This window comes from Rhipicephalus sanguineus, chromosome 4, assembly GCF_013339695.2.
Source record: "Rhipicephalus sanguineus isolate Rsan-2018 chromosome 4, BIME_Rsan_1.4, whole genome shotgun sequence".
Taxonomy (NCBI): Eukaryota; Metazoa; Arthropoda; class Arachnida; order Ixodida; family Ixodidae; genus Rhipicephalus; species Rhipicephalus sanguineus.
In genome coordinates, this window is record NC_051179.1 from 27521372 (window position 1) to 27536719 (window position 15348).

Sequence of the window (15348 nt, forward strand, 5' to 3'; positions counted from 1 at the left end):
ATATACATATCTTAAGAGAATAGAAATGACATCTAACACAATGGCAAACAAATACAGATAGTACAAAATGACATGTAGATAATATACTGCAAGCCATTTCCATTTGGAAACACTTTAATAACATAAGATAGGATCCAAAGGACAGTCTTGGTTTTTCTCATTATTACATGGGCTGTGTTAAACCTTGCGTTGACATTTCGAGCAAATTAGCTAATTATCAATCCCGCTAACACACTATGCATGCGCTCACTTATTACTGGTTAATTACCAGTCCTGCTAGCGCTGTAATTCAACAATACATCTAATACCGCAGCAATAATGTTCAGTAAAAAATTATGAGTCAGCATTTTCGTTTTTTCACTGTCACTGTGGATGTTTTATGGATGAATCACAAATAAAATTGAAACTTTTAATAGAGTGGCAACCGCAGTACCACTTTACCGCACAAACTAGATGTGCGTCTACCGCTACAATCACGTTGGTTTATGTTTTAACGTATAATATAGCTGTCCATAGCGCGCTTTATTCCATGTAGTCTCCCCGCGCTTTGCTGCCACAAAAATATGTTGCAGCTTGCGCGGTCCTTTCTCCATTGGTTTAGCCTAACAGGAGGGTCTGTAGACTCTCGGTGTTGTTGAATTGCCTGCTGCTGTTTAAAACGTATTCTCCCGTGGTGTTCATTGAGACGAGGATGCTGGCCACCACCACGGTCTTCACGAAGGCTCCGGTCAGGATCTGCAATGCAATGACATCGTTTCACACCGGCGCAAATAAACAGGGGTTCTGGCCAACTCATGCTAATGTTAAAACAAAAAGAAACAGCAACCACCTATGCTTTACGAGAATAACTTCATTGTCGATCCTCTTGGGCAACTCTTCGTGTTTTACTGTGAGCTTAGGTAATTAATTAAAAATTCATTAAACGCAGTACCTTCAGAGAAGCATGTGTAAGCTGTAGATTTTACTAATAAATACGTATTTGGTCATTTTTTTCTGTGACGTTATGGCCTACTGTAGCTTAAAACATTCCTGGCTGCAAAATAAGTGCACGTAAATTGAAAAAGAAAACGAAAGGTACGATTCAGTTCTAAAGTAAAACCAGACTATTTCAAACGCGGGAAAAATCTAATTGTCCTTTATATCGAACTCTTTTCGAACACGACGATGCTTTAACGTCAATGCACGGGAAAAGCTACGGCTGCATCGAACAAAAAAGCCGGAACACTTTAATTCATACATCGGGCACCGTGAAACGCACCAAGAAATCGCCTTTTCCTCGCATAAGGGGTTTTTTCTGCATGCATGTAGGGGAGGGACTGGTGTGATTAGTAGGGCGCCGTGCGAAGCGAATAGAAACTACCGCTTGCCATCACGTGCTTTCTCCCATAATTCCTCGTCGTCGTGCGCGGTTACGGTTCGCTTCTCCGCGATTCCCCGCTCCCTTTGTTAACTCGGTGGCTACCGTGAAACGGAAAGAACCTGCTTTTCCCCGCAAAACTGGCATTAATCAACATAGTCGAACGTGGAGAACACGTTCGACTGTGTTCATTAGCGTGCGCAGGGTTCCCCTTCAGGGGGGGGGGGCGAAGGTTCGTCGCAGCGCCCCCCCTCCCTATTATGTCAATGAATGCGGCTGCCTTTGCGCCCCTCTTCTCGCCCTCACTACAATGTATAGGGCTGACTTTGCGCCCCCCCTTCTCGCCCCTTTGCCCACCCCCTGCGCACGCCTATGACTGTGTTGGAATATGGAGCACTAGGCCGACATTGGGTCCAGGTGGACTAGACGCTTCCGGCGCCCGACGAGCACGCACAGCTGCGTTTGAAGGTGTTAAGGCACTGTTTACACTGACACCGTATTTTCTCGCGTATGACTCGCCTCCGCATATAACCTGCACCTCCAACTACAAACTCTTAAAAAAAAAAGAAAAAAAAAATGTTTTTCTTTTTGTGACGCCTGCTTCTTTGCATTATCGTAATGCAGTGCCGTGAAGCCAACTTGAGCACCGGAATTCGTCTCGAAAAGACGGGAAATTATACGATATACGAGTTATACGATATATCGAAGTAATACCCGTTTCTTTTCTTTCGCGAGTTCGGTACGTGTCGCTTTGACTGCATTGTTATACAGCACGCATCGATTTTTTCAAAGCTTGAAGCGAGTTGGCTGATAAGCGTGCCGTTCGAGATGCGCGAGTCGTGCGCGCGGCGACGTCATATACTTGTGTACGCCTGCAGCCCATCTTTTTCAGTTGCGGTACACCGCTTCCAGAGGTGAGCGGGGCGTTACTGAATGGCGGTGGTGGGATATAATGCATATTTTATGGCGGTGTCGGGCTCCACCTGAATGTGTGTTGGGTTTGGTAGGATTTTGACTGTAATAGGGTAGCGAGTTGGGCGAGTTGGAAAATACTCAAGACGGCCAGCAAAAACGGAACACGGACGAGAAAAAGGAACAACGACAGAGGAGGGGACGTGTCTCAAGGTCCGTTTGAGATAGCATGCTAGCTCTTTGAAGGGCGCGCCGTTTTGGCTGCTCACCTGACACGTGCGTGAGCTGCCCGTCTATTGTTCTGATTGATGAGGAAGTGGCTTTCCTGGACCGTGCGCAGAACTGATCTTCTATGCATGATATTATTGCTGTGAATAACAGAGAGCTGAGCTAGTTGGTAAGTATTCATTCTAAAAAGACAGGGCGTGCAAACACGGACACAAGAAAGAAGTCAGGACACCACAAACGTTTGTGGTGTCCTGACTTCTTTCTTGTGTCCGTGTTTGCACGCCCTGTCTTTTTAGAAAGAATTATTGCTGTGGTTGTTGGTTATCTTTGGGGGGGGGGGTACCCATATGTATATCTGGTGCTTTTTTCTAATAAACATTCAGTTGTTAGACAGCGCCTGTGCCACCTGTGCCGTAGTTTCTTTTTCTCGTCCGTGTTCCGTTCTCGCTGGCCGTCAGGGTCGTAGCCAGGGGGGGGGGGGGGGTTTGCTTGCGTATATACACACGCGCACATACAAACGCACTCACGAACATACATAAAGTATGGTTGAACCCCCCCCCCCCCCCCCCGAAAAAAGTTTCTGGCTACGCCCCTGCTGGCCGTCATGAGGATTTTGACTGGCACTGCAATGTTGGGTCACAGGTGTGAATAGGCTCACCAGCTGCTTGCGCGTGACCGGAGCCACGTCGTGGAGCATGACCAGCGGCAGCGAGACCGGCATGATGGTGTTCACCGAGGCGCCCACTGCTACGGGCAAGCCGAAGTACAGGGCGTCATGCTCCGTGTCCGTCGACTGCGAGCAATCGCATACATACCGCACGTCGTGGTTATGCGCTTGTTCATTCATCGAACCTTGGTTTAATACATGGTATAGCTGACTAAGCTATACAACTTGTATAATTTGAATAAGGCAGAAGATCAGGGGAAGATGGGAAGCTTGAAGAGATGAACAATCCTTGAACAGGGCGTGTCCAAGCGTTAATTGGCTCCAGCGACACCTCCTGTTCAGGTATTTTTCATCTCTTTCATAGTACGGTATTTCATATTGAGCGTGAACAGTGCGAGAGGAAGCAAGGCCCGGAGGACGAATGACGAGACGCGTGTGCCGACTTCCGTACGAGAATTTATTGGGAGCTGTAATATATATGTATACACACGCTTACAAAAGGTTACAGAAAAAAAAAAAAGATGTTCGCGAATAACCCTGATGAGTTACTGTCGTCCACAGTTAAATCAAACTCTTGAAAGGAGAAACATGCCTCCATAAATATTTTTCTTGTTCCATCTTTTTACGCATGTATAAGTATTGCATAAACCTATCGATAAACCGGCTGTTGGAAAGTCCGTGCTTGTTTCATATGACTGGACTAGATATCTAGTCCCGTTATTCGTCCCCATGTTGCCACTCGCGCTGTTCGCACTCAATTTGGTAATTGAGTATGAAAATAATTAGCTTCAAACGTGGACATGTATAAATTTGAAGCACTCGCACATTAAGCTCACGCATCAAAACATTGTTGAATCATGGTCGTATATCCAAGCAAAAGCCTATACATGGTGGGCTTCGATTATCCGTCCCTGGCAGTATATAGACTGCCCAAGGCGGTGCCTTCAACGAATGAGGGTCGCGTATGTAGTCTCTCTAGGGCAGTCTATGCACCTTTTCATGGAAGCGAAGAAACACATACCTCCTTTCTGAACTGTGGTACGGGAGTACAAAGGCGGACGTCGCTGCCTCGGCAGCGCGTTTTTGGGAGGTCACGCCTATTTACGACAGCCGAGAGGAGATTGTGGCGGACCCCAGGGAGTCTTCGTTTTGAAAAGGTGCACAGGACAGTCAGGACTCGTGTTTGGAATACTCACGAGGCTGACGACCATGGGCAGGATGGCGTCGCAGAGCGTGGTCGCGTTCATGAATTCGGCCATGAGCGACGACGCGATGGTCAGCAGCACCTGCTTGACCAGGTCCGACTGCTGGCTCCAGAACCGGGTGTCGAACGCCACTTTGGCTACGCCCGTCGTCTGTGTTATAATTACACATTAATCGATTGATTGAGTTCGTCCCTTTCTTTTTTTTTTGTAGTCAAATTGTAGTCATGCAGTAAAAATATGGTTGCGGTCTTGGCAAGCCAAGTTAGTGTAGATGTCATTTTAGGCTGTTAGATTTTCAGACTAGGCCCAAATCGCAGCTCTGTATCACAAGTTTCAACTTCAGCAATGCGTCTCTCCAAAGAGCGGGGAGGCTTTGATATAATTACGCTTGTTAGTATGCTATTATAAAGCCGGAGTCCCGGCAACGCGATAAACGGCAGATGTTGAGTATTAAAGGTGCTATGTGCCAAGTGGAACACTTGCTCCCTTTCGAATGTAACGGGATGGCAGATCTATAGCTGTCTTAAAGGAAAGAACGTATACGTTTTGTACGGTATATTTACTTTCGCCTCCTTGGTGCGTTGTGCTGCACTGAAGCTTTGACCCATCTAAAGGGCGAGGTTTATTCAAAACTAAAATCATTTAGGGCGTCTGGTATCTATAACACGCCGTTTCATACATCAGGTGCAAATAGATGCTAACGAGACTTCTTGCAGTGAATGCGTTCGCGTCAACAAATAGTTCGAGATATTACTGCCCAAAATTTGAATTCCCTTTTTTTTTTTTACGCTCAGCATTATACGATTTTTTGTGCCTTAGACACAAACTCCGTCATACGGCCATCAGTATGTTATTCCACATCGCTTCACGTTTTGTAGTTTTCGGTTTCTGTTAATTTGTAGCCGGTCGCGACGCCTCACGCGCAGGCTCGTGCTTGTGATGCACGATCATCTACAACCACGAAAGCCGACCACGAGACGCGCGAAGTTATACTATTTGCTGACCGAGCTTTTTGCATAGGTTCAACAGCGTTGCACCTGTGCGTGGAACGGAGTGTAGCCACAGACACTGAAGACGCTCTCGCCTATGAGTGAAGCTTCCAGCGTCGCCTTTCTAGTTGACTCTTGCCATCACGGGCAGTTTCAGGAAATGCAAAGCCGCTCGTGCACTTCGGTTGCAGTACACTGGTCAGAATTGTTCCGGCGTCCCCAACTACGGCGAGCACGCCCCATTATGGCTCAGCCAGAATTTCTTTAATGGATCGGACCTGTGCGACTCGCGTGATCACCGACGCGGCGCCGTAGATGACAATGACGCCCCACGGCAGGCGGCTGGTGAGCGAGGAAAGACCGCGGTCGGAACCGGAGCCTCGGAAGTCGGGCGTGTCGTCCCCGTCCACGTCGACGTTGGTCCGAAACTCGCTCGGGCTCATGCTGCTCGGACGAGCGCCGGGCCGCGAGCTGAGTGCCGTCGATGCCAGAAGCACGATGCCGCCCAGAAAGCACGTGTTCAGGTCCCTGCGAGACGGCGCCGATAGCACCACCTCGTGAGTCACGCGAAAGCAAGAAGGTCGACAGCTACAGCATAGTAAAGATGGAGGCTTAAAGGGACACCAAAGTGAAACGATAAATTGGTTTAGTCTGATAAATTATGCTCTAATAACTCTATTGTTGCTAATTTCACCACCATAGGTATAATAATGGATGACAAAGTCAATGTTAAAAACTTCGCCTTTAAATTTCCCGCCGAAATCTCCGATGGGGACGTCACGGGTTTACAAGTTGTTTTCGTAGTTTGGCCGTACTGGCTCAACCAAACTTCCTGAAACTTGGTATAATAGGTCTCTCGCTCTCTCAGAAGATAATGTACTTCATTTTTACCGATTATGAGCTACGGAGGCCCTGGCAGACGCCGTCAAAATTTATGACGTCATGGCGATTGGTGTGGGAATTTAAGGGTGGCGTCGCCGCCCGCATTTTTTTTTTCGTTCTCTTGCTTACCAAGCGCCTCCTCGCAGCAAGCGCGGTGTTTTCGTTGTCGTGAAAGAGTTAATTTACTAACACACGAAAATTCGTTCTTCTCTTTAGCGTCCCCTTAAAGTCGAAAACCAACAGTGCATGGCCAACCAGAGAAGTTTAACGGAAACGTTTCATCAGTGAGACTCGCCTCCATCAAAGCGAGCATAGTCTTCCCGTTGAAACGTTGGCTCGACGCAGATAGAGACAACCGTTGGTCAATCGATCAACACTAGATAAGGATACGACGGGGGCTAGTTCGTTGGAACATGTGTGTGTGTGTGGTCCCCCCCCCCTTTTTTTTTTGTCCGTGTAACAGTCTAGTGCAGCAAAAGAACGATCACTTTTAGTCATTTCCATATTTTGACGTGGTAGAAGTCCTACGGAAACCTTGCTAGGTAATTGATCCTTCCGTTGCGCGTGAACATAACTGCAGTCGAACGCGTCTACAATCTAAAGAAGAAAAACATTATTTGACTCTTTTTTGCCAGTCCTTACTTGCCACGTATATGACTGGACTTGCCACGTATATGACTGGAGAGTCGTCAGGACTCACCGATAAGAGTAACACATGCACTTTCTTTCATAGAGTGTACAACGAGCACATTTACAATGAAATGCCCTGATGTCCAACGAAGGATTTCTTACGACCAGGCTACATTGGTTGTGTTACGGCGCGCTACTTCCGCATCTAAGTGGCCTGCGTAACGAAGTAGCTTGAAGATACCGAGCACCTTGTCGTAAGAGCATTTGACTGTCTACCAGAGCGCAGACGCTGTCAAAAGCCACGACATCGCGGCGAAGGTGGTGCAAAAAACTTCAGGGATGCGTCGCCACCAATGTCAAAGGTGGCTGTATCGCTTCTGTAGAAGCACAATTTACGTATACAGCTTAACCTAATGTCTCTTCATTGCGGCGATATTAAAAAAAAAAAAACAGGCTAATACCATTATTCCACGGCAGCTGAGCCCGACATCACGGAAACTGTATTCTATCGATCCCAAAACTGCCCCCACGTTCCTGTAAAGCGTGCTTTACAACAAGCTTTGTCGTATTGTGGGAAAACAAATTTGTGACAATACAGAACAATACACAATTTTGCACTTACTGCCTGTGTATGAATCTACACCAGACTGTAATTCCAGAGTAGCCAATCCAGAACAACAGAATGAGTCGTTCGAAGATTCTGCGTATGAGAAAAAGTCATCAGCGATAACAAAGAGGCTATCTTACATAACTAGGGCGCGCTGATTAAACTTTAAAAAAAGTAAGAAAATAGTGAATACAAGTACAATCGCCGACATCATTGCAAGCAATTCGTGCTGTATGTACAGTATTTGCGCTGCGCTGAAGCGTGGTGGAAAGATTCCTGAATAAACGTATTAGGTGCGCTTAGAGATTCATCCGAGCTTTATTCGTAATCGTACAGTTTACGTTTATGTTCACACCAGGACAGCTGGTTTTTCTTTTATGCTACAGTTGGCGACGATTCTAAACTTTGACCTTTCTAATATCCTTACCAAAGCACCTCGTCGTACGCTCTTTCCTGTGGCAAAACAGGTCAGATGTACAAGGCTGAAGATTAATTATTGCCATTCGCGTGACGGAGAACATGATGGAACCAGGACTCTGATACTGTTAGTCGCGCCATAACAAGGAGAACGGGCAAGACTTATGCATATGCCAGGTGAAACCGTCTACGTTCGTGCGGCGGGAAAAAATATAAGAGGACTGTACGTACGCGCATCTCTCCAGTCTGCCAAGTTTGAGCTTGGCGTAGCAGCGGATCAGGTCTTCCGCATCTTCGTTGAGCTGGTTCTCACTGAAAGACAAACAGAAAGGAAGCAGCTGGTCTCAGTGGTAGTTTCAAAGTTTTTGCAATGTACAAAGCAAATAGTTGAGAGCTGTACGAAACTCTTTACGATCGCAACACATGATTATATGGACAGCCTATCCGATTTGCAGCATGACTGCTAGTATTAGGATCTCTCAGATAGATCACACATAACATCGGACGCCGCATTGTATGATGCGTTTAGTGCTAAGTCTATGTGCATCCGAACGATTCCATTTGTTCACTGGCGAATCCAGGGGGGGGGGGGGGGGCAGACATCCGGATGTCGTAACCTCCCCTCCCCTTAATTCTTTAATGTATACTCCCAAGAACAGGCCTTATCAGGCCATCCCAATGGGCTGACCCCAAATTTTTTATAAGCTGACTTCTATAAAGACACGTTTCACTTGCGTGTTTTAACTGCGACTGAACCTTTTCTTTAGATCGATAGCTCTACTCGTCCTCGTACAAATTCAGAAAACGATCTTGTGCGTGCGTTTGACCTTGAAGCTCAGCCAACGCCATTTTCCTCCTCTTCCATGCATGTACTGTCGGCCGCAAAAGTTTGCGGGATGTGCAGCGCGTGGCCGAGCGACGGAAAACTGCATTGCTGCGTCACCTACCGTGATGCGGCCGCTGTTGAGGCTATCGGCCTAGACGATTAGCGACGGCGGGTTTAGATAACGTGCCGTTGCCGGATCTAATCGCGGAGGCTGCGGCCGATAGCCTGAACACCTGCCGCATCACGGTAGGTGACGCAGCAATGCAGTTTTCCGTCGCTCGGCCACGCGCTGCACATCCCGCAAACTTTTGCGGCCGACAGTACGTCGTCATAGCAACGGAGATGCGCAGCGCGTGTTTGTTCTCTCCCACGCACGCCTCAGCCTTGTCACGTGACTCCCGCGCCAGCAGTAAGAGAAATGTGGACAGCGTGCCGCTGCTTGCCGGGCGGGGGCGCCGACGCGCGATACACCGCAACGGCATTCTTCCCGCGGTAGTGGCTGCTATCGCTCGACAAGCTTAGTTTAACCGCGTTCAACCCCGGCATTTTGTTGTCTCCCGACGGCATACTCACTGGGCGTGCAGGGTGCCGTAGTAAACGCAGACGGACGACAGAGCCGACGCTGTCAGCGACACCGGCAGCGTGATCAGCGTCCAACTCCAGAACGAGAGCGAAGAGCTGCGAGAAATACGAGAGCCCGGTGCACGATATTTTGTCTCTCAGTGACATTATAAACGCAGGTCTACATGCAACCGAGACCAGTGCAATGATTGAGGCTCGGGTATAAAAGGAAAAAAAAAAAAGATGGAGGCGAAATTAGCTGAAGCGTCATATGCGAAGCATCACTTAGATGGAGTCGTACGCGATAGATGCAAAGCATCGGTTGTAATATATATATGCGATTCATAATGTATGTTCTTCAAAAAAAAAAAGGCGGCCAAAACTTACAATCCGAACTTTACAAAAAGTCGCCTCCTCCCCCTCCTCTCTTCATTTTTGACTCCCAAAGGCCGAGTGGCATAAGCAACGTCTGTGGGCTGTTTTCATTTCTTTAAGCAATGCACAGTAGAATCGCTGTCATTGAAAGGCTGAAAGAAATGCTGCTACGTTTTAGGACTCTGGTTTTAGTAAACGCCGATGGGCGTGCAGTGCGCTTCCAACCGCACTACCACACGCGTGCTGTCAAAATTGCGCTTATCGCTATCGGTTTGGCGGCGCTGGTATAGTGAATACGACATGTGTAACGGCCAGCGCAGTGATTTTCGAGTGCTGGAAGAGAGCGCAGATGCAACGATCGATCACCTACTTGTGACCTGTCCGGGCCTTCACAAGGCTCGCACCCGCCACCTACGAGGCCTTGACTACCGCCCCGGTCGACCACCCATGACTTAAGCGCTGGACGCACGGGCCTTTGCATCGACCGCTCCTGGCCTTTATCAGCGAAACTGAACTCTTTCTTTTTATTTACCTTATGCCGTAGGACATACTGGCGCCAATAAAAAAAAAAAAAAAGAGCGCGCAAGCGTTTTCTCGTGGCACGGACGGGTGAGTGCTGTGGCAAAGCTGCCGTGGTGGCCGGCCACTGCTTTCGATCGAGCGCGCTTCGCGACTTGTCTGTACCGCATGAGATCTAGCGTCTGGAAAACGCATTATACGACAGTAGTTTGGCGATAAACTGGACGTTGGTGTCGAATAATTATAACTCTGTTTCACGGGAACGTATTAACAAGTAAATAAGAAACTCAACAGTATTAGGTCATTTTTTGTGTTCCCGCTCGCGTGCGTCGGAAATCGTACTAAACGGGAACGTATCAACGAGGTTCTACTTATACAATCTACATACGATGCATCGTAATATATATGTTTAAAAGTGTTGTATACGTAATGAAAGTTTTGTACCTGTCCAAGTTGGCGGCGATAGCTTCGGCGGCCGGCGTGAACCAGTAGCTGGCGATGCTTGCGGCCACGCTTGTCATGCTTCCGCATACGCACAGGGCTGCCAGCACCTCCTGGTTGCGCCGGAGCCTGCAATCGAGACGACATTGTGGTCAGCGTCCAACCCCAGAACGACAGCGAAGAGCTGCGAGAAGATGGAACTGTATATATATATATATATATATATATATATATATATATATATATATATATATATATATATATATATATATATATATATATATATATATATATATATATATATTTGGTCAGCAGGTATCCGAAGCTCACAGGCGAGACGAAGCCTTTGTTAGATATTGATCAGCGATGGCTAGTATTATGAGTGTTGTACGTACGTCACTATATCGATTATACAAGGCGCCCGGCGTTGTCGTGCACTTTAATTAAAGAAGCCATTTCAGCCTCTCAATTACCGTTGCTCATCGGGATCCTCCTCCTCTTCATCTGGAGCGTTAAATGACGACACTGAAAAGGAGAAAGCAAAGAAGGAAAAATGACCACGTACTTTTTTCAAACATTTCTAGCGCTGGAAAAGAACGAGCGAAAACAGATAATGCTCTAGCGAAACAGGCGCGCGCGGTACCCACTCGAGAAGGTACAACCGACAGCAAAAGGTTACGGGACGTTGGCTCTACAACAAATGCGAATTTCTGCTCCGTTAGTGCGTAATGCTTCTCATCTAGCTGGTGACTGTGTAGGTTGCAATGCCAACTACAGGCTGGAACATTTATTTAGAGACTATGTTGCTAGACAGAGCTGAAATATAATTTTCTCTTTCTTCTTTCTTTCTTTCCTTCTTTATTTATTTATTTAATTTTTCTTTTTTTCTCTCTCTTTCTTTCTCTTTCTCTCTTTCTTTCTCTCTCTCTTTCTTTCCCTCTCTCTTCCTCTCTCTCTCTCTCTCTTTCTGAACGGTCAGGAGGACTGGTAACTGTTTTCTTGCTCAATAATGGGAATTGGACATTGATCCACGTGCTAAGCAGCGCAACACTTCTGTTGCTACAGGCAACAGCGACGGTCATGCGTTCATATCCAGGCAATAATGCATTGTGGCAACGTGAAATTACGAGTCACGTCGGCAAAATATCAGATTGCCACGTGAGGAACGGCCGATTGCTGACAGGCCATGAACGAGAGAGCATCAATTATTAGGAAACGGCGCACACAAATACGCATGCGACCGGCACACCATTTCTGGGCCGCATTTCTGTACACTGGCGCGTTTTTCACGTACTACGCCGCCGCCACGGTACCCTAAAGGCCTGAACACATGTACGCGTTGCAGCGTGTCAGCGCGTGACTTGTTGACGCGGTGCCGCGCCCTCTGCCTATGGGGAGAGAGGGCGCTGCGCCGCGTCAAAAAGTCACGCGTTGACGCGCTGCAACGCGTACGTGTGTTCAGGCCTTAACTCATAACAAGCTTCACTTGAAAAAGTGTTGCAGGGACAACCCAAATAGCCCCACCCCTCCCCCCTCAGGCCAGCGAACGGAATTTTGACGGTGCAACATCGACGTGCGCGCTCACTCGCGTTGGAGGCGGTGGATCGGTCATCCGAGCGGAACCGCTGGAAGCTCCTGTGACCCGCGAGCAACGCCTGGTGCGGGTAGCGGATGGAGATGCGGCGCGCCTGCAAACGGCCGCCGGCACCCGGGAACTCTGTCTCCTCGCGAGGAGGCCTCACTGCGGCGGCCATTGAGACGCGACGCTGCGTCGACCCCGCTGGCCGGAATCCCTGCACGAGAAGGCAGTGCAGTGATCGGCAATAGAACGTAAATGAAGAGGGAACAATTTTTATCCACACGTTTTTATAGCATGAAGGTATGCAAAGGGAATACACCCGGATTTCTCAGAAAGGAATTACTGTTGCTTAAGTGTGTAAGAGGACAAGGTGGAGTGAAGTTCATGAGAGGGGTTTTTGGGGACAACAATAGAAAGGTAAACAAGTCCGCGCAGACATAAGTAAGAGACGGTTAGAGGATTAGTGGCAGAAAAGCAGGAAGAAAGGACATGAATAACAGTGAGGAAAATAAGGTTATTCTGCCGTTAGTGGTAGAAGGTTAGGCTTTGAATTTGTTTTTTTGTTTCTCTATTGGAAGAACGATATTAAATGAAGTAGACAAGGCATTAGGTCTATTAAAAAAAATCGAGCTTTGTGGCGCAAATGACAATGCCCCGTTATAAGGAGGACGCTCATAGCATCCATCCATCCATTCATCGCGACATCAAACCGCATGTAGCAAATACGCAAGGAAAATTCACACGAAAATTTCTCAGAAAAAAAGTGTCCCAGCTGAGGTTTCTTTCCAAGACAGAGGCCAACAGTTAGGTCAACCTAGATGCTTTCTTGCGCACCTGGGTCGCCGATTCGTGCGTGGAGGTGGCTTTGGCAAAGGCGACACCGGGGCCGCCCGCGGCGACACCGACGATATCCGGTGCGCTTGCCAGCGACACGGAAGGCCCGCGGCCGAAGAACTTGGCTCCCGGCGTGGATGAGCCCCCTCCGGAGATCCCGGTCGTGGTCAGGGACGGAGTCTTCGCGAACGAGGCGCGATGGGAGCCGGCCGACTGTTGCGACGGCGTGAAGCGTGGGCTGAAAAAACGGCAGCCAGTTGCTGGGTTATGAGAGCATTTTCGCCATCATAACGTTCGCGTACTAATTACGTTAACTCGCATGGTGTCTGGTTGCACAAGCAAACACAATGTTAGATTGCTCTATACTCTGCTCTATACTAGGATATAGAGCAATCTCTAGGGTATAGAGCAATATACAGTGTAGCGGGTTTACACGCAAGCGTTGATGCCCCGTTTGTCAGATCGCCGTCGTGAAGTGTGTCAAAGCCATCCCGGTTAATGTAAAGAGACATTCTACGGGCAATGCACATGGGGATATCTCAAATTCGCTTGCGCGTCGCCCGAAAACACGGAGTGAAACGTCACTAAGTTCTTTTTTTATAGTTTGTTCCTTCGCAGAAAACCGCCGCCGATCGCGTTTCCTTGTGATGTCGACCTAACCACGCACACAGAACTATCACACCAAGGATGATAAAGGCCGCCTTCGACAGAAGATACGTCCACCTATGATGCGATGTGCTTCTCACAATGACCTGCCTTTGGTCCTTGGCTTTCCGGGAGTAAAGACGGGAAGTACACAGTCTTTGGAATGCAATAGATACCTTCATAGGCGTGCGCAGGGTTCCCCATCAGGGGGGGCAAAGGATCATCGCAGCGCCCCCCCCCCCCTAACCTACTAAGTCAATGTATGGGGTAGATTTTGCGCACCCCACCCCTTTTAGGTGACTAGAAGGGTCAATGTACAGGGCAGATTTTGCGCCCCCCCTCTTAGTTGATTAGGGGGGACGCCCCCCCCCCCCCTGACCCCCTGTGCGCACGCCTATGGGTACCTTTGGCCGCCATTATCGTCAAAAACCTGCGTGGCCATAACTCTGCTCTGTGAAGAATGACGGGATAGATCAGACTTAATTAGTGACCGTGTGGGGCAAACATTGCACTTCCTCTTTAGGTGACCATAAGGTGGGGGAGGGCTCCCCTCCACCTCCTTTCGTGCTATGCTCGAAACATCAATGCCGGAGCGCATGGGGGCGCCACCGACGTACCTGGCAGTAGATGTGCGGCTTGAGTTTGGCTCCTCCTGTAGCGAGGCCGCTCGCGGCGGTATGTCGTGCGTCACGCGACGGCGCTCGTTGTATTCGATCACGCGCGGCTTATCGGCGAACGACTGGCGCCTGCGCTTGGCACGGATGAGCTTGCCCTCCAACGGCTTCGCCTCGTCGGCAGGCACCGGTTCCTTGACCGGCGGAACGTCGGCGAACCGTGTCCCACTTCACGAGACAGAGAAAGATTATGCGTTCCATTAAAAAGGGAAAGTTGCTTTTAACTAGCAGAGCTAGTCTGGACCAGTCATTAAGGACCTCCTTCACTCAAAATGGAGGGGTGGGGCGAGGTTTCCAAACCATGTATGTGTGTGTGTAAGGGGGGCGGTCCCCTTAGATTTTAGTGCAAGGGCACATGTCCTCCCCTCTACTTAAAGCTCTGGTCTGGACACTCGAACGTGCATACACACGGACATGGAATGGCCGAACCGCACACCCCCTTTCACGCTTAAGTAAAATCTTGGCTGCTCTTAAAGGGGCCCTGCAACACCTTTCTTAGTTATACTGGAACAGTCTCATTATTGACGTATGACTCTTCACGAGTCATATGCCGCAAAAATTTTTCGAATCCGTCAAGTCTAAGTGGTGTTACCAAATTATAGAGATCACGTTCCGCAGCTTTCTCCCTCAACTCAACGCCGCGGGCGCGCGGAAAGCTATGCAGCGATAAGGCAGCGAGTCGACGGAGGGAGCGCAGAGAAGCGAGGCTCCGCCCAAGAGCGCCGGCGGAGTTTTTTTCTTAATTTTTTTCTCTCTGACGTCTGGGCGCAACCACGTGGTCTGTGCCGCCACTTCCGGTCGGCTTGCGTCGTTCTCGTCGAGCGGAGTCGATCGCTCTGTGTATCTCGCGTGCTTGAAAACTGCGCGTCGGTTTGGTAATGTTGGGTGTGCACCTCGAACGCCGTAGTGTTTTCATCTCTCTGCCAACCATGGAAGCAAACCTGCGCGCTCGTTTGGAACGAATGACAGCTGCGATCGGTTTCGGTCCATACTCCGATAC

General features: G+C 48.7%; 2 protein-coding genes and 1 long non-coding RNA gene across 3 annotated transcripts; all 3 read right to left on the reverse strand.

Moving 5' to 3' along the window:
* Positions 1-565: 565 nt before the first annotated feature.
* Positions 566-5879, reverse strand: LOC119389675 (sodium-dependent high-affinity dicarboxylate transporter 2-like). The gene is made up of 4 exons (XM_037657037.2): positions 5637-5879; positions 4361-4519; positions 3156-3290; positions 566-735 (listed from the first exon to the last, which is right to left on the reverse strand). Exons 1-4 carry the CDS (start codon positions 5799-5801, stop codon positions 598-600), a joined length of 597 nt encoding a protein of 198 aa, XP_037512965.2. The 5' UTR covers positions 5802-5879; the 3' UTR covers positions 566-597.
* A 1598-nt stretch (positions 5880-7477) lies between these two features.
* LOC125758021 (uncharacterized) lies at positions 7478-9401 on the reverse strand. Its single transcript, XR_007415733.1, has 3 exons — positions 9294-9401; positions 8126-8206; positions 7478-7570 (listed from the first exon to the last, which is right to left on the reverse strand). It is a non-coding gene; the product is annotated as an uncharacterized LOC125758021 (long non-coding RNA).
* A 949-nt stretch (positions 9402-10350) lies between these two features.
* Positions 10351-14272, reverse strand: LOC125758209 (vasodilator-stimulated phosphoprotein-like). Its single transcript, XM_049415149.1, has 6 exons — positions 14187-14272; positions 13030-13267; positions 12202-12409; positions 11090-11141; positions 10620-10745; positions 10351-10357 (listed from the first exon to the last, which is right to left on the reverse strand). Exons 1-6 carry the CDS (start codon positions 14270-14272, stop codon positions 10351-10353), a joined length of 717 nt encoding a protein of 238 aa, XP_049271106.1.
* Between the last annotated feature and the right edge of the window lie 1076 nt (positions 14273-15348).